This window comes from Macaca fascicularis, chromosome 14, assembly GCF_037993035.2.
Source record: "Macaca fascicularis isolate 582-1 chromosome 14, T2T-MFA8v1.1".
NCBI lineage: Eukaryota > Metazoa > Chordata > Mammalia > Primates > Cercopithecidae > Macaca > Macaca fascicularis.
Window position 1 is genome coordinate 12,263,043 of NC_088388.1, and position 20,248 is coordinate 12,283,290.

At 59.7% G+C, this 20,248-nt stretch overlaps 1 protein-coding gene across 39 annotated transcripts in view; it reads right to left on the bottom strand.

Annotated features, from left to right (window-relative positions):
- The window catches only part of MYRF (myelin regulatory factor), a 37,001-nt gene that overhangs the window by 14,220 nt on the left and 2,533 nt on the right, over positions 1 to 20,248 (bottom strand). For 25 of the 39 annotated variants that reach the window (XR_012423155.1, XR_012423152.1, XR_012423154.1 and 22 more), the window contains exons 2-8: positions 8,862 to 8,949; positions 8,340 to 8,603; positions 4,885 to 4,946; positions 3,691 to 3,970; positions 2,450 to 2,700; positions 2,248 to 2,371; positions 59 to 254 (exon numbers count right to left, since the gene is read on the bottom strand). Coding sequence is in view for 26 of the 39 variants with exons in the window: in XM_074013431.1 (XP_073869532.1) it covers positions 59 to 254; positions 2,248 to 2,371; positions 2,450 to 2,700; positions 3,691 to 3,970; positions 4,885 to 4,946; positions 8,340 to 8,603; positions 8,862 to 8,949 (1,265 nt within the window). In the remaining 13 variants the exon portion in view is untranslated. Of the gene's footprint in view, positions 1 to 58; positions 255 to 2,247; positions 2,372 to 2,449; positions 2,701 to 3,690; positions 3,971 to 4,625; positions 4,758 to 4,884; positions 4,947 to 8,339; positions 8,604 to 8,861; positions 8,950 to 9,341; positions 9,765 to 20,248 lie in introns of those variants that run through there. The other 14 variants (XM_074013444.1, XM_074013443.1, XM_074013441.1 and 11 more) reach the window with 3 other exon arrangements.

The window sequence follows — 20,248 nt, forward strand, 5'->3', positions numbered from 1 at the left end:
TTCAGTGCCCCCCAAAGGGCCCTCCTGCCCTCCCTTCCTTGCCGAGCCCCAAACTTGCCTTCACTCCATGCAGCTTCAGATAGAAGCAGTCGAGGGGCTTGAGGCCCTCAGGCGTCTTGACGAACTTGGGCTCGCCCAGCATGCCGATGTACACCGTCACCTGGAAGTGGTTCTTCTTCTGGCACACAAAGGCATCATCGCCCACCGAAAAGTTGAAGCCCTTGTCCGCGTCCACACGGTAGGTGAGCATGGGCCTGGGGACGGGTAAGGGCACTCCCCTGAAGCCCCAGAGCCAAGCCTGGAACATCGGTTCCTCCCACCTGCTAGGTTGCAAAACCGTTTCCCACCCCACACCCCTGCATCCTCAAACCACCATTGCAGCTGCCCCCACTCCTGAGAAATGGAAACTGAGTCCCGGAAAGGATTCTAGTACAGGGTTGCAAACTCCTTAGACAACATTATCTCCTCTACCCCATGCCTCAGGCCACCGCCCTGTCCTGGTGATGGGGGAAGCAGGGCCAGACCCTGAGGCCCACCAGATGGGAGGGAACTCCTGAGCCAGGGAGGGCTTGACTGCCCTCTCCACACTTGGCTCCTTCCCAGAAGGCTGCCTGAAGCCCCCTCACTCACCCAAGAGGGACTGTGTCTGCAGAGCCTCACAGAGCCTGACAGCTAGTTGCCCTGGAAACGGTGGAACCAGGCGCCTGCTCTGCTGCAGACCCAGCCCCTGCCCACCGGCTTGCTCAAGTCTCCAGACACCCTCATTCGCACTCCCTCCTCATTCCTACTCCCTCCATCTGCCCGGGGAGGGAAGGGGCACTCCTGGACTCTCCCTCAGACTCAGCCTCAGTTTGCCCATCTGTTGTTGGGTTTAGTGTCCCACGTTTGGCCCCTTTGGGACACCTCTAGTTGACAGTAAAAAGAGCAACTGGGCCAGGCTCGGGCTCACGCCTGTAATCCCAGCACTTTGGGAGGCCGAGACAGGCAAATCAGGAGGTCAAGAGTTCGAGACTAGCCTGGCCAACATGGTGAAACCCCGCCTCTACTAAAAATACAAAAATTAGCCGTCTGTAATCCCAGCTACTCGGGAGGCTGAGGCAGGAAAATCTCTTGAGCCCAGGAGGCGGAGGTTGCAATGAGCCGAGATCACACCACTGCACTCCAGCCTGGGCAACAGAGCAAGACCCCGTCTCAAAAAAAAAACAGCAACTGTTGGCCTGTGGCTTAGCGCACCCTCACTCAGGTCCCCAGGCACAAGAGTGGGGACAGGAATGCCCAGTGCCAGCCCGGAGGAAGCTGGGCAGGGAGAATGCTTCCAAACTTGTGGGAAGAGGCCTCTGGGCCTGGCCATTGTTGTCAAAGGCCTGGGCTCACCACCTCTTCCCTCCCGGAGCTCCACCCACCTGCCTGACCTAGCAAAGCACCCAGGAAGTGCCTGGGCCACTTCTGGGGCTGCAGCTGCCAAGCTTCCTGGCCTTAGGGCCTTGGGTGGCAAGGGTGGCCCAGAGTATGGGGGTGAGAGTAGGGGGCTTCCTCCCCATGCCAGAGAGGCTGGAGTGCCATACGACTGCAGCCCCACCTGGCAGGACTTCACGGGACCCTCCAGCCACCCAGCAGCCAGATGCCCCCAGCCCTGGGGCTGCTGGCTAAGAATTCCCCCAGAGCCTGCAGCACCCAACTCCATGCAGCTGTTCTCATCTGCTGGCCCAGGCCTGGCCATATCCACGCTACCCTGTCACCGGCCCACTGGCCTTCTAGGGGAGCCACGGGAGTAGTCCCCACAGGGCTCCCGGCCTGGGGCCTGGAAAGATGGAGCCATCTGGTGTTGAGGGGGCACTAGGAATGCTCAGGCAGCCTCTGACCTGATCCTCCCCAGCCCCTCCTCCCTCCCTCTAGGGAGGGGCTGCCGGGAGGGTCCCGCTTGGGCTCAGCTTCCGGCTACCTTCCTGGAATGCAGGGGGAGGAGGCGGGGAAGGAGGAGCCGGGAAAAAGCACCCATCTGCCCACTTCTCCCTGACTTGGTTCCCAGCTGCCCCTCCCTGGCAGTCATCACCTTCTCAGGGAGGCCTGAGGCTGGCCTAGGAGTCAGGAGCCCTGAGTGCCAGTCCTGGCTCTTCCCTGAGCCTGTTTGCTCTTCTGTGAAATGAGTGCTTCCAGGCCCTGCTCTAGGACCTTGATGGGGTCCTGGGCTGGGGCATCCCAAGATGGGGTGGGCTGGAGGAGTGGGCATTGTCGCGAGGCACTCACAGCTCCTTGTAGTTAGCGTCGTACAGGGTCGCCCACTTGTTCTGCTGATGGGGCTGCCACTTGATGGACTGGTAGTTGGGGTCCAGGTAGGAGCCACTGAGGCTGTCACTGTCCTGCAGGAGGCCTGGAGGGAGGGAACGCCCATGTGGGCCCTGCACATTGGGCCCCACACCCCACCTTGAAGGGCTGGCCAGCCATGTACCTGGGGAGGGGGCACCTGGCGGGTGCCAAGGTGGTGTCTGGACACGGGCAATGCTGAGAGGCAAAGAACCAGGGCCTGGGGAGAGTGGACCCTGGGGAGGCCAGGGTGGGGATGGGGCTCGAGTGGGGTGCAGAGGCAGGGCTGTCACCGTCCCGGGCTCCTGTTTGATCATTCCATTCAGCATCTGGGCATTGAGGGTGCTGGGGGGGGATTCGGAGTGCTTCCTCTTCTTGGAGGGGTGTGTGGGGAGCCTGGGGGGACAAAGTGTGCACCATGGGGGCTGGCTTTCCCTGAGCCCCTCCCACTGGGTAGTATCCACCTCTCTCCCCTCTCTAGCCTGTTTGGGCCAGGATATGCCCCGCCCAGAGGACACCTCCTGCAGGAAGCCCTCAGGCTTTGCCTCCTCCTACTCCCCATTGCTCTGTACTGTCATTTTCTGCTTCCATCACTCTTTGCTTCCCCTAGACTGTGGACAGGAGCCACACCTGACTTGGTGTCTCCATCATGCCCAGCAACTGGGCTGGCTCACGGAATCACAGCAATCGCTTGAGGAATGAATGAGTTTGTCCCTGCCTGCAGTGTCACACTCAAGGTCACCCTTTATAGTAGGGGCTCTACGGAGAGCAGGCCCCGTGATCAGAAACAAGCCACAGAGGGCCTGGGTGACAAAAGCCAGGGAAGGGGAGCTTCCTGGGGCAGGGAATTTAAAGGGGACTGCACAGCACTCCTTCCCCTTCTGGTTTACAAAATGCTTTGACAGCAGAACCTTCCTTTGAATTAAACCTTTCATGGAATCTCCGTGTAAAACAGAAGACAAGACAATCATGCAGGTTGAATCAGAGTGGGGGCTTGGGCTTGGGTCTAGGAAGAAGACTCCTCGGAAACCTGAGGGTTCCATGAGACAGCTGCAAAATCACTGGGGTGTGGGTAAGAGCACAGCCCCGGGCCCAGTCCTGGCTCATGATCTGGGCGGGACCTTTCCCCCATCAGAACCTCAGTTTACCTACCTGTGCCCACCAGATAAGGTAGTTGTGAGCAATTAGCCATGGCTGTAAACCCCTCAAGGTATTGCTGGGCAAACGTGTGTAAATATGTTGACCCCCATCTGCCCTGCAGAGCCTTCTGCCCTCCCTGGGCACATCCCGGTCCCTGCCTCCCTCTCTGGCCTGCCCGTCGCCCTGCCCACCCTGGTTCCTGCACCCCACCTTCCCACCCCAGGGAGCCAGCCGCCCACGTCTTACTCAGCTCCGTGCTGCTGCAGGAGCTGGTGCAGCATCTGGGACTGCTGGGTGTGGTGGAGATCAGTGGGCACCAGCCCCTGCCCCATGGCAGCGTAGGGGGGGACCGGGGGCTCGGCCTTCATGTACAGGTCCCGCTGCAGGACAGGGTAATGAGGTGGAGGTGGTGGGGGTGGCGGGGGGCCTGGCAAGTGGGCTGGAGGTGGGGGCGGATGCTCCAGGCGGGAGGGCACTCCCACGTGGCACAACGTCTCAGGGGTTATCGTGCGCAGGAGATGGGGTTCTGCAGGAGAGATGGGGGAGCGGACATCTGAGACCAACCGCACCGTCCTCCCCAAGGCAGAGTCTCCTGCTTCTACTGCGTCCTGAGCCAAGCCCGGGGACTGCCCCCCACCTACCCTAGGTGGGAGGGCCATTGGTCAGCCACCTACTAGAGGCCTGAGCAGGGAGGCGCAACCCTGTCCAAGGAGGGGCAGCTCTTCACCCCATCCTAGCCACCTCCTGCCCCCAGGCTGGGCCAGGAGGATCCAAGTCAAATCTAAAGGTCCCCCTCCGTCCCCATCTCCTCTGAGGCCTGCTCCTCCTCTGGGCCTCAGGAAGGAGTCTCTGGAGACCCCCAGCCCAAGCCTGCCCAGTGCTCCTCCCTCCAGCAGGCAGCCCCTCTTCTGGGCTCTCAGGGGCCAGCCCCCCGGCCTGAGTGGGGAGGCCCCAGCTCCCTTTGTTCCCCAGGAGGCATTCCAGGGATGTTTTTGGTAAGATAAACAGAACTCTTGACCCCAATCCGGACTGCGGGGAGCCTGCTCCCGCGGTGGTTCTGCTCTTGACCACCTGGGGGCCGGGGCACCCCTGAGCACCCTCTAAGGTGAGGTGGGCCCGGCCTGGGAAGCCTGCGCCCAGGCTGCACCCGCGGCCACGGCCTTCCCCAGCCACCCACTTACCGCTGAAGGGTGCGTCCATGATGGCGCAGGCAGCCAGGCGGGTGGCATCACCGCGGGGATACTTGCTCAGAGGCAGGGCCAGGCTCCCCACCCGCCCGTGGGGAAACAATAGCCAAGCGCCAGGGAGTATTTGACCAGCGATAATCTCAGCCCGTTGTGCAGCCGCTGGCCCCCTCCCTCCTCCCCTACCTCCCTGATAAGGCCGCCCCAACCACTTGCCCGAACCCTGGAGCAGGAGGGCGGTGCCCGCTGGACTCACCATTCACCTGCTGGGGGGAGTAGGCCTCGGAGCCCGAGTCTGGGGGAGAGTCCGGCAGTGTGCTGTGAGAGCCAGGGGAAGGGGCCGGGGGGTGAGCAGCCGAGCCCCCGCCTTCCAGCTGGGCAGCTCCTCTGCATGGTAGGGTCCCAGAGCCCCCCAGAAGCTGGGGACACAGGTTTCCTCACATCCACCCTTAGGGGCATTTCTCTGCACCACCCACATAGGGGTGCCTGGCAGGGCCTGGGGCCGAATTGTGGGTAGGGGGCTGCCCCTTAGACCTACAAGGCACTTAGGGGGCAGTTACTAGTGTCCTTGATGATGGCACAGGGACTCAAAGACTCCCGCCCCAGACCGAGGGCCAGGCCTTCTTCTCTCTTCCTGCACCCACGGAAGCCCCACAGCTTCCTGGAAACGCAGGGCCCTAGGGGGCTGGGCCTTGGGGCATTCAGCAGGTCGCGGGGGGCTGCCCCACCAGAGGCAGGTGTGAACTGGGAAGGGAGCCAGCACCACCAGGCCTGGGTTTATTTTTTTCTTGCAGGTTTCACTTTATCAGTGTTCAGGAAAAAGAACAAACTCAACCTAAGAGGTCAACACGTCCTGCGTGAACCCTGAGCTCGCCCAGCAAGTGGGAGGCTGTGGCCATATGGGATCCAGCTCTTTGGCCATCCCTGGTCCCCACATCTGGAGCAACTCCCCATTCCCATGCCCAGGGAACTGCCAGAGGCTATGGCCCTGTTGTGGACACAGCCCCAGGACTGGTTCCAGAGTCCCCTTGCACCCTGTGCCAGCCACCCACCCACCTTCGGGGCCTCGTGTGGAGACCTATACAACTATTCAAGAAGACAGACTCTGCAGGTTTTGTGTGAATGATACAAAAACATGGATGGGACTCAAACCCATACTCCTCGCCACAGCCTCAGGCACCCTGCGCTGCCACTCCATCCTGCACTTCCCTGACAATGCCCGGGCCTTCTGTAATGTGTGAAGGGCTTTCACACCCTGCAGTCCCTGCAGTCCCATGCCCCAAGTCCACAGCACCTTGTGTCTCTCCTGCTGAGTTCCTCTGGCATCTGATTATTACTCTACTTGGGGATGCAGTGGTGAATACCTCTCCCCACTTAGGCTTCAGGATCCACTGCAGAGCCGTGTGTCTGTATTTTTTTTTTTTTTTTTTTTGAGACAGTCTTGCTCTGTGCCCAGGCTGGAGTGCAGTGACGCAATCACCGCTCACTGCAACCTCCACCTCCCGGGTTCAAGCGATCCTTGTGCCTCAGCCTCCCAAGTAGCTGGGATTACAGGCATGCACCACCACACCCGGCTAATTTTTGTATTTTTAACACAGACTGGGTTTCGCCATGTTGCCCAGGCCAGTCTCGAACTCCAGGCCTCAAGTGATCTGCCCACCTCAGCCTCCCAAAGTGCTGGAATGCGTGAGCCACCATGCCCAGCCTTTTTTTTTTTTTTTTTGAGAGGGACTTTCTCTCTTTTTGCCCGGGCTAGAGTGCAATGGCGCGATCTCGGCTCACTGCAACCTCCGCCTCCCAGGTTCAAGTAATTCTCCTGCCTCAGCCTCCTGCATAGCTGGGATTACAGGCATGCACCACCACACCTGGATCGTGATCTCGGCTCACCGCAACCTCCGCCTCCCAGGTTCAAGTAATTCTCCTGCCTTAGCCTCCCGAGTAGCTGGGATTACAGGCATGCACCACCACACCTGGATCATTTTGTATTTTTAGTAGAGGTGGGGTTTCTCCATGTTGAGGCTGGTCTCGAACTCCTGACCTCAGGTGATCCGCCTGCCTCGGTCTCCCAAAGTGCTGGGATTATAGGCGTGAGCCACCGTGCTCGGCCTTTTTTTTTTTTTTTTTTTGAGACAGGGTCTTACTCTGTCCCCAGCAGTGGCAGGCGAGATCACAGCTCACTATAGCCTCTACCTCGCTGGCTGAAACTATTATCTCACCTCAGCCTCAGGAGTAACTGGGACTACAGGCACATGCCACCACACCCAGATAATTTTTGTAATTTTTGTAGAGATGGGGTTTCATCATGTTGCAGGCTGGTCTTGAACTCCTGGGCTCAAGCAATCTGCCTACCTTGGCCTTCCAAAGTGCTGGGATTACAGGTGTGCGCCACCACGCCCAGCCTCATGTCTCTTGTTTATCACCTAGACCCAGGCCTGGCCCTGGGTCCCTCCCTAGAGTGGCCCTGGCCACAGAGTCCCTGTGTGGCTCTGGACAAGCCGCTTTCCCTCTCTGAGCCTCAGTGTGCCATTAAAATCCTGACAGGAGCAGTGGCCAGGGCTCCTTGTGGGGTCTCCCAGGAGCTGGATACCTGGGAAGGCTGATGAGCTCACACAACCATAGGCACGTGATACAGCAGCGGGCACCAGCAGGCGCTCACCAAATGTTAGTTCTTCTCCCTCTGCCCCCAGGGGCCTGTAGTTTAGGAACAGCCTCACCACCTCAAGCAAACAGTTTGCCTTCTGCAGCAAAGGTTCACCCCTGGCACCCCAAGCCTGGCCTCCACTCCCTTCCCCGCAGAAGCCAGGGAGCTCAGGAAGCATGGCCGGCCATGTGTCCATGGCCACCATGCACCCAGGGCTTCCTCTGTGCCCTTGCTTACTTCCCACGATAATCTTGAGGGGTAAGCATTTGGGGGCTCACTTCGCAGGAAACTGAGGCCATGGGTTAGATGGCTGGTACATGGGAAAGCTGAAGTTGGAGCCAGGCTGTCTGAACACAGTGTTCATGCACCTAGTGTTTTAATGCTTTTCTACCCAGAGACAGGGGCCCCTATGTTTGCCCTGAGCTCCCCTGCAGACCCACGCTCCCAGCCTCCCACTGTGAACATGTGCCCCGGGGGCTGCCCTGGCATCTGGCTGGGCGGGTGGCTGCCTGGAACCTTTGGTCAAAGCCAGTCCCAAGGTTCAGCCCTGGGTCAGACCCCTGGTGTGGACTCCTCAGAAAGATGGGGGGAAGGGCCTGGGTTCTGGGCTCCATGAGGCTTGCTTTGGTAGGGCGGAGCTAAGGTGCCACATCTGAGCCGTGGTCCAACTCCTGTGGCCATAGTACACGTCCGCTGGATGCGTGAGTGAGTGGGCCCGGCATGTGTGCACAGGTATGCAGGTGTTCTCATGAAGGTAAACAGTCACAGCCTCCAGTCCCGCCACCTCCTGTCCACTCTCCACACAGCACCGAGATTTTTCTAGCACTTACGTCAGCCCTCATCACTCCCCTGCTTAGAAGCTTCATGGCTGCCCAGTGCCTCAGAACAAAGCCCAGGAGCCCCCCCTTGGCCTGGACCCAACCTTCCTTCCCTCACCTGCCCACACACAGCCGGTCACCGAACCCATCCCATGCCAGGCCAGTGTCCAGGACCTCCCAGGCCATGGCCACAGCCCTGCTCCCTGCCTGCACCTAGGCCTCTGTATCCCCCTACTCCCTGCCCTCACTCACCCTGGGGCATAGGGAGCCTTGGGCTCGGCCTTGATGGGGGGCCCGGCGCCCCCCGGGAAGGGCTTGGGGGCAGCGCCCATGCCGTTGTTGTTGTTGCAGTTCAGCGGGGGGCCGTAGCTCGGGGGTGGGAGGGGACCATGGCGTCCCGGGGAGGGTCCACCCCCAGGGGGGCTCAGGTGGTGAACCCCGCTGGAGCCGGGCATCGCAGGCTGCCCGTGAGAGTAGGAGGCCGAGCTGGCTGGAGCAGAGATGTCAGGGAAGCAGCTGCGGGGAAGGGTAGCGGCTCAGCTCCAGCCAGGACCCCGGCCCCAGCAGGGAAGTAGCCGCCCCCTCCCCGCAGGGAACTCTGGAGATTTCGGAGGAGTCAGTGGCTGGGAAAGGACGAGGAGCAGCTTTCAGAGGTGGGACCACAGGTGGGACCACGGGAGACCCCAGGTCCGGCCCTCAGACCTCCCTGGTGACAGAAGAGAGACAAAGGGCTGGGGGCTGGGCAGGTGCAGGGCAGGCAAGGGGGCCACTTACAGGTCGGAGGCATCCTCCTTGCTGATGTACTCCTCCAGGATGCTGGTGTCTATGTTGGAGGGCTCCAGGGCACCGTTGATGTCGTGGCCTGCAGGGCAGGAGAGGTGGGCTAGGGAAGGGGCCCGGCTCCCTGCAGACCCTGGGCATCTGGGACCAGCCCTCCATCCCTGCCCAGGCTAGCCATCCAAAACAGACGCCCCTGCTCCTTTCCACCCAAGTATCCATGTGGGGGCCAGCTCTCACCCCCACTGCCTGGCACCCCTCCAGGAAGCGCTGATAATGACCCCCGCCCCAGCACAAGGCCCCCTTGAGTCTCAGAGGAGAGGGGCCCAGGGCATGGATCTGGGTACAGAGAGGCCGATCCTGCCACGCCCCTTTCTAGCTGTGTGACAGGGAGCAAGTCCTTTCCGCTCATCTGTCAAATGGGGTCACTGTCCCTCTCTCTTATGGGGTGCTGTGAGGCACAAATGAGGTGCTTACTGAGTTGAGAGCCCCATCGGTGCCCACTGCCCTCGATGGGATGGCTCGGACCCAACAGGCACTGTCCTGCCCTGTCCTCCAGGGGTCGGTTCCAGATGGCCTAGCTCCAGGCACGCAGGAGCACGAGGCCTGGCTGAGTGGGACCGTATATCCTGGGGGCCCACAGGGCTGTGGGAGCCTCCTGCACCCAGGCCCTGGCCGCAGCGGGGAGTGGGGATCAGGATCAGGAGAGCTCCCTGCACCCTCACTGGATATGCCCATCACCCTCTGGGGCACGGGCTGGGGAACTTAGCCCCCTTTTTCCAGAGGAGGCAGAAGCCTAGAGAGGGAAGGGCTTGCCCCGGGCTCCCAGCAGGAAATGATGGCCGCCAGAGCTCCACTCCTCTGCCTGCTGCCCTCTCCTGGGCCCTCTGCGCTGGCCCCGGCCCCACCAAGGGGAGGGGCCCCTAGAGGAAAGGCAGCCAGGGCTCTTGGGCATCATGAGGGAGGACGGGGGAGGTGCCGGCCTTTCCCCTCCCAGGGTCACCTTGCGGGGGGAGCCAGAGGGCGGGGTGATAAGGGGGCTGACGTGGGAGATGCGTCAACCCCGATAATGGAGGACAGCCCCACCTACACAGCTGACCCAGGCTGGCCAGCCCCACTGAGGCAGGAGGGCTCCTCCCACAGGCCTCTGAAGCCTGAGTCTGGGGTCTGCCCTCTTCTGTTGAGCTCAGACAGGTCCAGGAACAAATCCTGGCTCAGCCACTCCCTGCTGAGTGATCTTGGGCAGGTCACACGCACTCTCTGAGCCTCAGTCTCCTCATTCGTGCAATGGGGACACGTACAGCTAGGGCTTCATGGGGCTGTTTTGAGTATGAAATGAGATGAGGTGTGTGAAGTGCTGGCCACTTAGTGGGTGCTCAGCGGTCAGAATAGCCGTCCTCACTTCCCAGCCCCAGAGCCCTGGGGTCCCTGGGAGCCCCCCGCCCAGGCCCCTCCCTGGCCCCAGCCGGCATTTCAAGAATGCTGAGCCCCGCTTAGGTGATTAATGAGCGGCTAAGCCCTCCTAGGAGTCACGCGCTGCCTGCGACAGGCCAGGGCCCTCCTGCTGACCCCCACCCCCAGCTCACCCAGCTAGGAACAAGGGACACCCACCACGCACCACCAATGGCTGTTCAGGGCGGTGCGGCCCGGGGCAAGAGCAGCTTCTCCAGCTGGGCGTGGCCACTGCGCGTGCCTGGGTTCCAGGACCCTGCCTCTGCTCAGGCCCCACCCTGCCGTAACCACAGGTCCTATTTATTGAGTGCCTACTGTGTGCCAGGCACTTTGTGAGTCAAATACATTAATAATCACAGGAGTTTCTTGTCTGTACTTTTTTTTTTTTTTTTTTGAGACGGAGTCTTGCTCAGTTTCCCGGGCTGAAGTGCAGTGGCGCAATCCCGGTTCACTGCAACCTCCGCCTCCCTCCCAGGTTCCAGCAATTCTCCCACCTCAGCCTCCCGAGTTGCTGGGATTACAGGCGCCCGCCAGCACACACGGCTAATTTTTTGTATTTTTAGCAGAGATGGGGTTTCACCATGTTGGCCAGGCTGGTCTGGAACTCCTGACCTCAGATGATCTGCCCGCCTCAGCCTCCCAAAGTGCTGGGATTACAGGCCTGAGCCACCGTCCCCAGCCTAATCACAGGAGTTTCTTATGCACAAGGCATCCTGCAGGCTCTTCACCTGCAGCGTGTTACTCAACCCTCCCAGCCCAGAATGGTGACCATGACAGAGACAAGTGACTTGATAGTGACAGAGACAGTGACTTGACAGTGGCTCACAGTGAGTATCTCCCAGTGCTTCTCAACTCATCATGGTGATGATGACAAAGACAGTGGCAGTGACAGTGACTGCAGCTCACACTGACTGCCTACCAGGCCCGGCACGATTCTAAGTGCTTTATGCATTTTCCCTCTCTAAACAGTGGGAATGTTCAAATAGGTACGTGATCACCATCCCCACGGTTCAGAGAGGTCAAGTCTCTTACCCTAGGCAACACAGCAAGGAGGATTCCAGCCAGGTGCAGGGGCCTGACTCCAAGGGGGAGGGTGTGGCTAGCGGTTGCTGTGCCTTCCCCACCCCACCTGGAGCATCACCCCCACTCTGGCCGCTGAAGCTGCAAGTTTTTGAGCCTGAACTTGGAATCTACAGTGAATGATGGGCTGATGCAGCCATAGTGTTGCTATTTATAACAGACCCAGCCCCCTCCTCTCCTGGCCAGGAGCACTCCTAATCGCCCCTAATCCTCCTGCCCACCTCCCTCGGGATAGGGGGCCTCAGGCAGAGGCATCCTGGGAGACCCTAACGAGAACCAGATGTGCTTTGGGGGAGGAGGGACCCTCCCGTGCCAGGGTCCGGGCGGACGGAGGACGGAGGAAGGAGGTGGGAGGAGGGAACTGATGGGGCAGCGTTGCGGGGAGGCCAGTGGGTGGGGAAGAAGTTTGAGGGTTGGGGGCTCGGAGGGCCTCCTGAGGAACGCTGACCCCACACCTTCTCCTGGAAGCCCTGGAGGCCACGTCGTCTCTTCCCCACGCTGCTCGGCCCCCAGCCCGCCCGTGAACCACACTGGAGATTTCTAACAGACATTCCAGGTGGACAAGACGAGGGTGGGGGCTTGCCAAAGCCCACGGATTGCTGAGGCTGGGATACAGCCCCTAAGAACCCAGGACGGGGGCAGGGTCCCATGGGCACCCTCTTGGGAGCACCTCTCCCCACTGCTCCCAAAAGAGCCCCAGAATATCACTGGAGCCCAGCCAGGGGTACCTGCCAGGCAGAACGTGGAACATGGGCCACATGGCTCACTCTGATCCTCAAGACCCCTCTGAGAGAAGGGAAGCCGGGCCCGCCAGACGCCGCCCAGGGCCCAATAACCCGAAAACAGCACCATGAGCTCACAAACCAGCATCTCTGTCCTTCGCTTCTCAAACCCTTCAACAGCTTCCCACTGCTTGGGAGAAATCTGGAGCCCTCTGGCAGTCCAAGGCCTGACATGGTCTCCTGCCTGCCCCCGACTGCCTTTTCTCCTTCCCCAGGTCCCCTCCCTCCCCTCCTCTCAGTGGTCGGCCCCTGCGGTCGGCCCCTGCCTCCTTTCCATCCTCCATCCCACATCAAGGCCTTCACATGTGCCGTTCCACGCTGTTCCTATTCACGCTTTAGGTTTTGTCTTAAATGTAAATTCCCCCAAGAGGCCATCTCTGACTCTCCCATTCTCTTTAGCAAGGGATGGGCAGGGGCGTTGTAATTCCTTATCAGCTCTTTACCCTCCCGCCTACACACACCCTGTTGGGCAGGATGGGCGTCTGTCCACCACCCACCCACCACCCACAGCTCACTCGCCCAGTGGCTGCTCTGTGCCCAGTCGTGTGCCATGCACTTTACATGGCTCATATTGAATTCTCATCCCAACCCTACAAGGTAGGTGATTTTCTTTTTCTTCATTTTACAGATGAGGAAACTGAGGCTCAGAAAGGATAGGCATGTGCCCACAGCTTACAGGGGCAGGTGCTGGGCTATGAGCGCTGCCCTGTTCTGTCTCTCTGGGATATAGTATGCCAGCACACAACAGGCACCTAGGAAATGTTCACAGAGTGGATGAGCCAAGTGGCCAGTGAGGGACCTCAGCCAGGCCATGCTGTGGTCAGGGCTGGGGCTACCCAGGGCCCCTCCAGGTCCTGCCCCTGCCCTGCTGAGCTATGCGCCTCAGCTGCTCCTCATTAATTAGGCCCTTTATTACCTGCCTGGAACAGGAGCCAGACGCTGCCCCTTCCCAGGCAGGCTGTGATCCAGACTATGGGCAGGCACCCCCTCCTCTCCCCTCTCCTCTTCTCTCCTCCTCTCCTTAAGGCCACCCAGCTGGCCACGAAAGGAATGGAGGCCACCCAAGCCAGGTGCAGGATGAGAGCAGGCAGGGGCCCAGGTGGTCCCTCCACCCAGGACCCCTCCCTTCCGCCCCTCCTCGTGCTCATGTGCCCCCTCCGCCCCCCACCAGCTGTGGCCGCTGGCTGAGTCTCGGCCATTGTCCCAGGGAACGGGGGAGGGTGGGGACACGGCACAGTGGGAGGCTTGTGCCCTGCCCACCCCCTCCCCTGCCCCGTCAATGGGGCACTTGTCAATTCATGCCCCAAACATGGCGGAAATCCCGTCAGCCACGTGGCTGTGGGTAGGGTGGGCCGGGTCCCGAGGATGCTGGCCAGGCCTGGTCGATCCGAACCTGGGGTGCAGAGGGCACCAGGGCCCAGGCGCATTCCCAAAGACCCCAGTTGCTCTGAGTGTCCACTCGGGGCATCTGAACCTGAGGGGTACCCTAGCTTCAGGCAGCAGCTGAGGGCCAGGGTGGTAGCGGTCAGGGGACAGCCCATCTGGGCATAACTGCGATGCCCAGAGAGATCCCCAGAGTCAAAGAGGCCTGGTTGCTAATGTGGACTCCCCACTTCATGGCTATGACCCTCAGCAAACGACCTGAGACCTGGCTTCCTTCTCCATCAGATGGAGCACGAATCCCTGCCATGGAGTGAGCCTTAAACGAGGTGACCCCCAGGAGGCCATTCCGAAGTCAGGGTGAACCGCCCTCTTTCCATCTCTCTTGGGACTCCCATCTCCTTTCCTGCCCTCACGCCTCCACCCAGGCTGTCCCCTCTCTCCCAGGCCCCTCCACCTTGCTGCACACCTGCTCCGGAGCCTCCGAGGGGCCTCCGTGCCTTCTCCTAAGTCCCTCTGAGGCATGGCCAGCACTCTGCTGCTATTCTTACACACGCACAGCATAATCCAGCCTGTCAGCCTCGGCCCCAGTCATCCCTTCCAGTGGGTCAGCCTTCTGCGACTGCCTCCCTGCCTGCCCAGGCAGCCCCTCCCGTCCTCCCAGTCACAGAGAGCCCCTAGTGCTGTGGCTCATCTCCCAACCAGTTTACATGAGGGCAAGGCACTGTAGGCCTCAGCTCCTTTGGTTTGGACTTTGTCTTCTTATTAATATGATCTATAGCCAGGCACGTTGGCTCACACCTGTAATCCCAGCACTTTGGGAGGCCAAGATGGGCAGATCACGAGGTCAGGGGTTTGAGACCAGCTTGATCAACATGGTGAAACCCCGTCTCTACTAAAAATACAAAAATTAGACAGGCTTGGTGGTGCATGCCTGTAATCCCAGCTACTCAGGAGGCTGAGGCAGGAGAATCACTTGAACCCGGGAGGCAGAGGTTGCAGTGAGCCGAGATCGTGCCACTGCACTCCAGCCTGGGTGACAGAGCGAGACTTTGTCTCAAAAAAAAGAAAAAAAAAGATCTATAACTGCTAGCTGTCCTGCTTTAGGCTTCAACTTGTGACCAGAGCCTTCTTAGTCAAAATGCCTTCAGGTCAAATGTTTGCTTGTGTAAGCAACCCTTTGCCTCTCCGAATCAAATCCTCAGTCAGCTTGGGCCCAGTAGCCACACCTGACAAAGATGGGGCTCTTGAGCCATTTTTCTATCAGGTTCTTCAATCTGAGTCACAGTAGTCTTTGTTCTCTCCCAACTTCTTACCAAAAATGCAGAAGAGCCCCCACAGGCTGCCTACAGAGACCCTCTCTTTTTTTACTTTTTTTTTTTTTTTTTTTTTTGAGACAAAGTTTCACTCTATTGCCCAGGCGGGAATGCAGTGGCGCGATCTCGGCTCACTGCAACTTCTGCCTCCCGAGTTCAAGTGATTCTCCCACCTCAGCCTTGCAACGAGCTGGGATTACAGGTGCGTGCCACCATGCCTGGCTAATTGTTGCATTTTTTGTAGAGACGGGATTTCATTATGTTGGCCAGGCTGGTCTTAAACTCCTGACTGGTGTTCAAGATCCACCCGCCTCAGTCTCCCAAAGTGCTGGGATTACAGGCATGAGCCACCGGCCCAGCCGGAGAACCTTCTCTTCTAGGAGACCCAGAATCTTTTTTTTTTTTTTTTTCTTTTGAGACAGAGTCTCATCTCCAGGCTGGAGTGCAGTGGCTCAGTCTCGGCTCACTGCAAGCTCTGCCTCCCGGGTTCACACCATTCTCCTGCCTCAGCCTCCCAAGTAGCTGGGACTGCAGGCGCCCACCACCACGCCCGGCTAATTTTTTATATTTTTAGTAGAGATGGGGTTTCACCACGCTAGCCAGGATGTTCTCAATCTTCTGACCTTGTGATCCACCCACCTCAGCCTCCCAAAGTGCTGGGATTACAGGCGTGAGCCACCGCACCCAGCCCGAGTCCCAGAAATCTTTAGCCACCCTTGGGCTATGGCTACATCCACTCCAAGTCCCCACGAAGCTGCCACCCTGTCCTCAGGTCAACACAAGGCTGAACTCACAGCCCCAACATGCTCCAAAGCCAGGTCCAACAGCACCAAGGCCAGCGGCTAGGACCTGTTCCTACTCTCTCCCACAGGGACCAGAGCAGGCAGGCCACCAGGTGCCAGGTAGAGACCCTGCAGCTTGGGGTGGACACAGGTCTCCACCAGGGTCACCTGTGCCCATCTGTGCCTACGCACTGGTATGGCCCCAGGCAGGCACACTGCAACACACACACGTGTACATAAGAGTACACTCTGCAGTCAGGTATCCACTGACATGCACATGATCACGTACCACATGCCCCCTACTCACGCATACACAGTACTGACACACACAGCGGCACGCCCCACTCACATACCCACACACATGCGCACACCCACATTCATCTGTGTGCCTTCATTCATTCGGCAGTTATTTACTGAGCACCTGTTGTGTGTCAGGCAAGCATAGTGGCCAGCTTTGGGGCTACAGCAGTGAGCAAAAGGGACAAAAGCCTTGCCCACATGGAGCTGACGTTCTAGGGAGCACAGTCAGATGACAAGAGCAGTAAAATGCCTAGCATTCTAGAAGGTTCCAGATGGTGGGGACAGCCGGTGCAAAAGCCCTGAGGTACGAGCATGCCTGTGCATGTTCACACCTCAGCAGACTTCACAGGCATGTATGCCAGGATACGCATGTACACAAGTGCTCACTGACCCGACGGCAGGCCCAGGGCCACAGGCACAGCATCCTATGTGTGGGTTAGGTTAGTGGCCACCCAGGAAGAGCTCCCGCCGCCTCTTCTTCCCTCCAAGCCCCCTCCCGACCTGCTGTCAGACCCTCCCTAAGCAGCTCCGGCTGAAGCCAGGCCCCACTCAGTGAACTCAGTGTCACAGATGCAGCTCCACTCCCTAAAGGCAGCCCCCTGCCTCCAAGCTAGCAGGGCAGGGGATGGGGATCCCCTTCCCCCAGCCATGGAGGGAGACAAGAGGGGAAGTGAGGGAGGCCAGAGGGAGATAGGATCCTCAAACTCCACAAAGGAGAGACAGATGCTGTGGGTGTGCCCTCCGGGGGCTGCAGGGACCCGGGTCGGCTGGAGGGAGAACTTCCCTCACTGATGTGACCTGGGGCACAGGGAGGACAGAATGCCCGGGAACCCCCTCCATAATCTAGGCCGGCAGGGGGCTCCGGACCCAACTGTACTCCCCATCCCGGGGCTTTGCCCCTCCCCCTGCACTCCAGGCCCTGGCACTCATGGGGTCTAACTGCTCACGTCATGCAACCTTGACCATGTGAGTGAGGGCTCTGAGGTCTTAGAGAGGTCAAAGAGGCTGCATGGATGTCATCTGGTGTGGCCACCCATGCTGGAGCCACTCCTCAGCAAGTCAGGAGGAGAGGCCCCTTCCCCTACCCACCCCAGGCTGGTACCCAGCTGGGACCCAGGCTCCAGTCCCAGCTCTGCTGTGGCCACCTTGAGGGAGCCTGATACATCATCGCCTTCCTCTCCTGCCTCACAGCATGCCTCAGAAATGGGAGGACATCACCCACCCTTCCACTGCACCCCAGGACTCCAGGAAGACAACATGCAAAGAGCCTGGGTGCGGCAGATGAAGCCACAATATAGTCAAGCCCCTCCCCCTTGCTGGCAGCAAGAACAGGACCCAAATCTCAGAGGGGGAGGTGGGGTGGGCCTACTGGATGTGCCAGGCACCAGGACCAGGTCACGCTGGGCCAAAGCTGTCATGGTGCAGGCCCTGTGCACAGAACCACAGAACATGCTCAACAAGCCCCCTAAGCTTAGCGGCACTGACCTATCCTAGGGACCAGTAATCTTCAAGGTAGGACGCAGAACACCTGCCATGGGCCAAAGGAGTGTTCAGCAGGCCAGGCACTATCTTACCTAATCACCCCAGAAACCCTGGGACGCAGGCCCTGCCGTTACAACTGCATTCCCATTTTACAGATGAGAAAGCGGAGGCACAGCGGTGCCCTGATACGGCCAAGAGAAGGACTGTGGGTAAGCAGCAGAGCTAGGAACAGACCCCAGCTGCCCCCGCTGGCAAATGCACAGAACCATTACATCATCCCACTCCGAGACCCAACCAAGAGGTACCCACACCCTGTGGCAGCAGGGGCTGAAGGCCTGGAAATAGGAGAGGAGGCCCCCACATACTCCAGCACCCAAGGCCATGAGAGAAACTGAGGCCCAGAAATGTGCTAGGTCCGTAAGGAGGAAGGTGGGAAGGTAAGGCAGGCTGCCTGGGCAGGGCGGGGCCACCCGGTTAATGATTCAGTTAATAATTTCTGCTCCCTGCTCCTTATCAGGGAGGGCAAAGTCCAAGGGTGACAGCCAATCAGCAGCCCCGCTGGGCTGTTACCCAGCAGCCTCCGCTACCAGGGCCCTCCAGTCTGTAACCCCTTGGGAGTTTGTAAGTGGGGAGCCAGGCCCCCAGGGAAAAGGCCATTCTGCCCTCAAATGCCCTCCTTGGCTCTACCTAAGATGCCAAGGAGCATTCCGTCCAGCTTTCCAGTCTCAGGAGAGTCCCTGAGGCCAAAGGGTTAGTAACTGCCTGCTTCATACCCCTGCACTGACCCCAAGCCCTCCAGAGAGGTGCTTTCTGGGGTGCGTCCCCCACCCCCACTGCCTCTGTTCACATACCCATTGTTGCCTCCATTGACCCTGAGAACACTTCCTGCCCACTCCCCACCCCTGCCCTGCACTGGGTGCTGGGGACACAGGGATGAGTCAGACCCCCCACTACCATTTCCTCCCCTGCCAGGCTCAGGGCCTGGGGCAGGTCTGGCAATCAGCTCCATGCACTGGGGCTAGGACCGGAGTCCTCAGCGGGGCTCTGGATGGACCCAGGAGGCAGGTCCTCTCCCTGGGAGTCAGGGGTCAGGAAACCCTGTGCCTGGCCACCCCTCCCCTCTACTTACTCCCTGGGTGCACCAGGGACAGACAGAGACAGACAGGCTGACACGGGCCACAGTGCCACCTCCATCACACAGCCCAGCTCAGCCCCGGATTCCTGTCCAGGTGGGGGTCCTCTCTTCCAAATCGTCAGGTAGTCTCTACCTGGGACCTCTTCCTGCCCTCCAGAGGCAGAGATGTTTGTACCTGACAGGTAGCCCCCCACACCAAGGTACTGGTGGCAGGGTAGGGAGCTGGGGGCTAGGTGTCCGCTCTGGCTAACTCTGGCCAACTCCCTTCTCTCTGAGCCTCAGCCAGCACCATTCCCCTCCCCTCACCCATCCCACAGCTGGGAAGGGTGGCTTTTGAACCAGTATCCTGGTGCTCCAGGGGCTGTGGGGAGCCCAGCCCCCCTTATCCACTGTATCTGCCCTATCAGGAGACTATGAGTTTGTTTGATGGTTAAAAAAAATTACATTGAGGCCGGGCGCGGTGGCTCAAGCCTGTAATCCCAGCACTTTGGGAGGCCGAGACGGGCGGATCACGAGGTCAGGAGATCAAGACCATCCTGGCTAACACGGTGAAACCCCGTCTCTACTAAAAATACAAAAAAATTAGCCGGGCGTGGTGGCGGGCGCCTGTAGTCCCAGCTACTCGGAGGCTGAGGCGGGAGAATGGCGTGAACCCGGGAGGCGGAGCTTGCAGTGAGCCGAGATCGCGCCACTGCACTCCAGCCTGGGAGACACAGCGAGACTCCGTCTCAAAAAAAAAAAAAAAAAAAAAAAAAAAAAAAAAAAATTACATTGGAAGCCCCTGCTCTGGTCCAACGCACTTACTTACCCTAGGAGGGGAATGAGGCCAGAGAAGGAAGTCACTAGTCCAGGCCACCCATCAGCTTCAGAAGGGGCGAAATCCCAGGCCTCCCTCCTCTAGCCTTAGTGAGGCTCCAGAGGCCCCACTAAACTCCAAGTGGTCTCTCCAGCACCTGCTGGAAGGCGATGTCCCTCCATCCTCCAAGGCTCCCTGCACACCCACCTGCTTTCTGGGGGGCACTGGGCTGCTCACTCCAGCCTCATGTGCCCCTACAATCTGGGGCCAGCAGCCACCCCTTCCAGGCTCGGCCATTCATACTCTAACATGTCCCTCCTCCCCAGGGCTGGGTGGTGAGCTTCTTCAGAGCTGAGGTTCTTCTCTGCCACCCTCTCCTGTCTTGCAGGTGAGGAAAAAGGACCTAGAGAGGGCAAGAGCTCTTTGGGGGTTCCCTGCCAGGCACAGACAGTCACCCCGCTCTCAGTGGTCCAGCCTGCACTAGAACTCTGACGTCCTGGCCAGATTCTCAGACGCTGCCCTGTCCCGTGCCTGCCCTGGCTCTGGGGTCCAAGGCCCCCTTACACTGTGGCCCGGTTACCTGCTGGGAGCCAGTGCATCCTGCCCGGTGGGTCCCCTCTCTGCAGGCCCTGTGCCCGCCAATCTGGGCTGCCTTGCCTCTCTCTAGGGGATTAGCCAGGCGGTCACGGGGGCCCGGCTGTACCAGCCTCGAGGGGGCCGCCCTGTCCCGGCCTCCCACCCGAGGTCCAAAGCGCCTTAGCCCCCAGCCCACCACCGGCACAGGGCAGGACCCAGCACCTATGCTTGGTGTGCCCAGGGAGGGGCACCACGTCAAGTGAGGGGGCGCGCTGTGCTGCAGCCCCTTCAGTAAAACCCTTT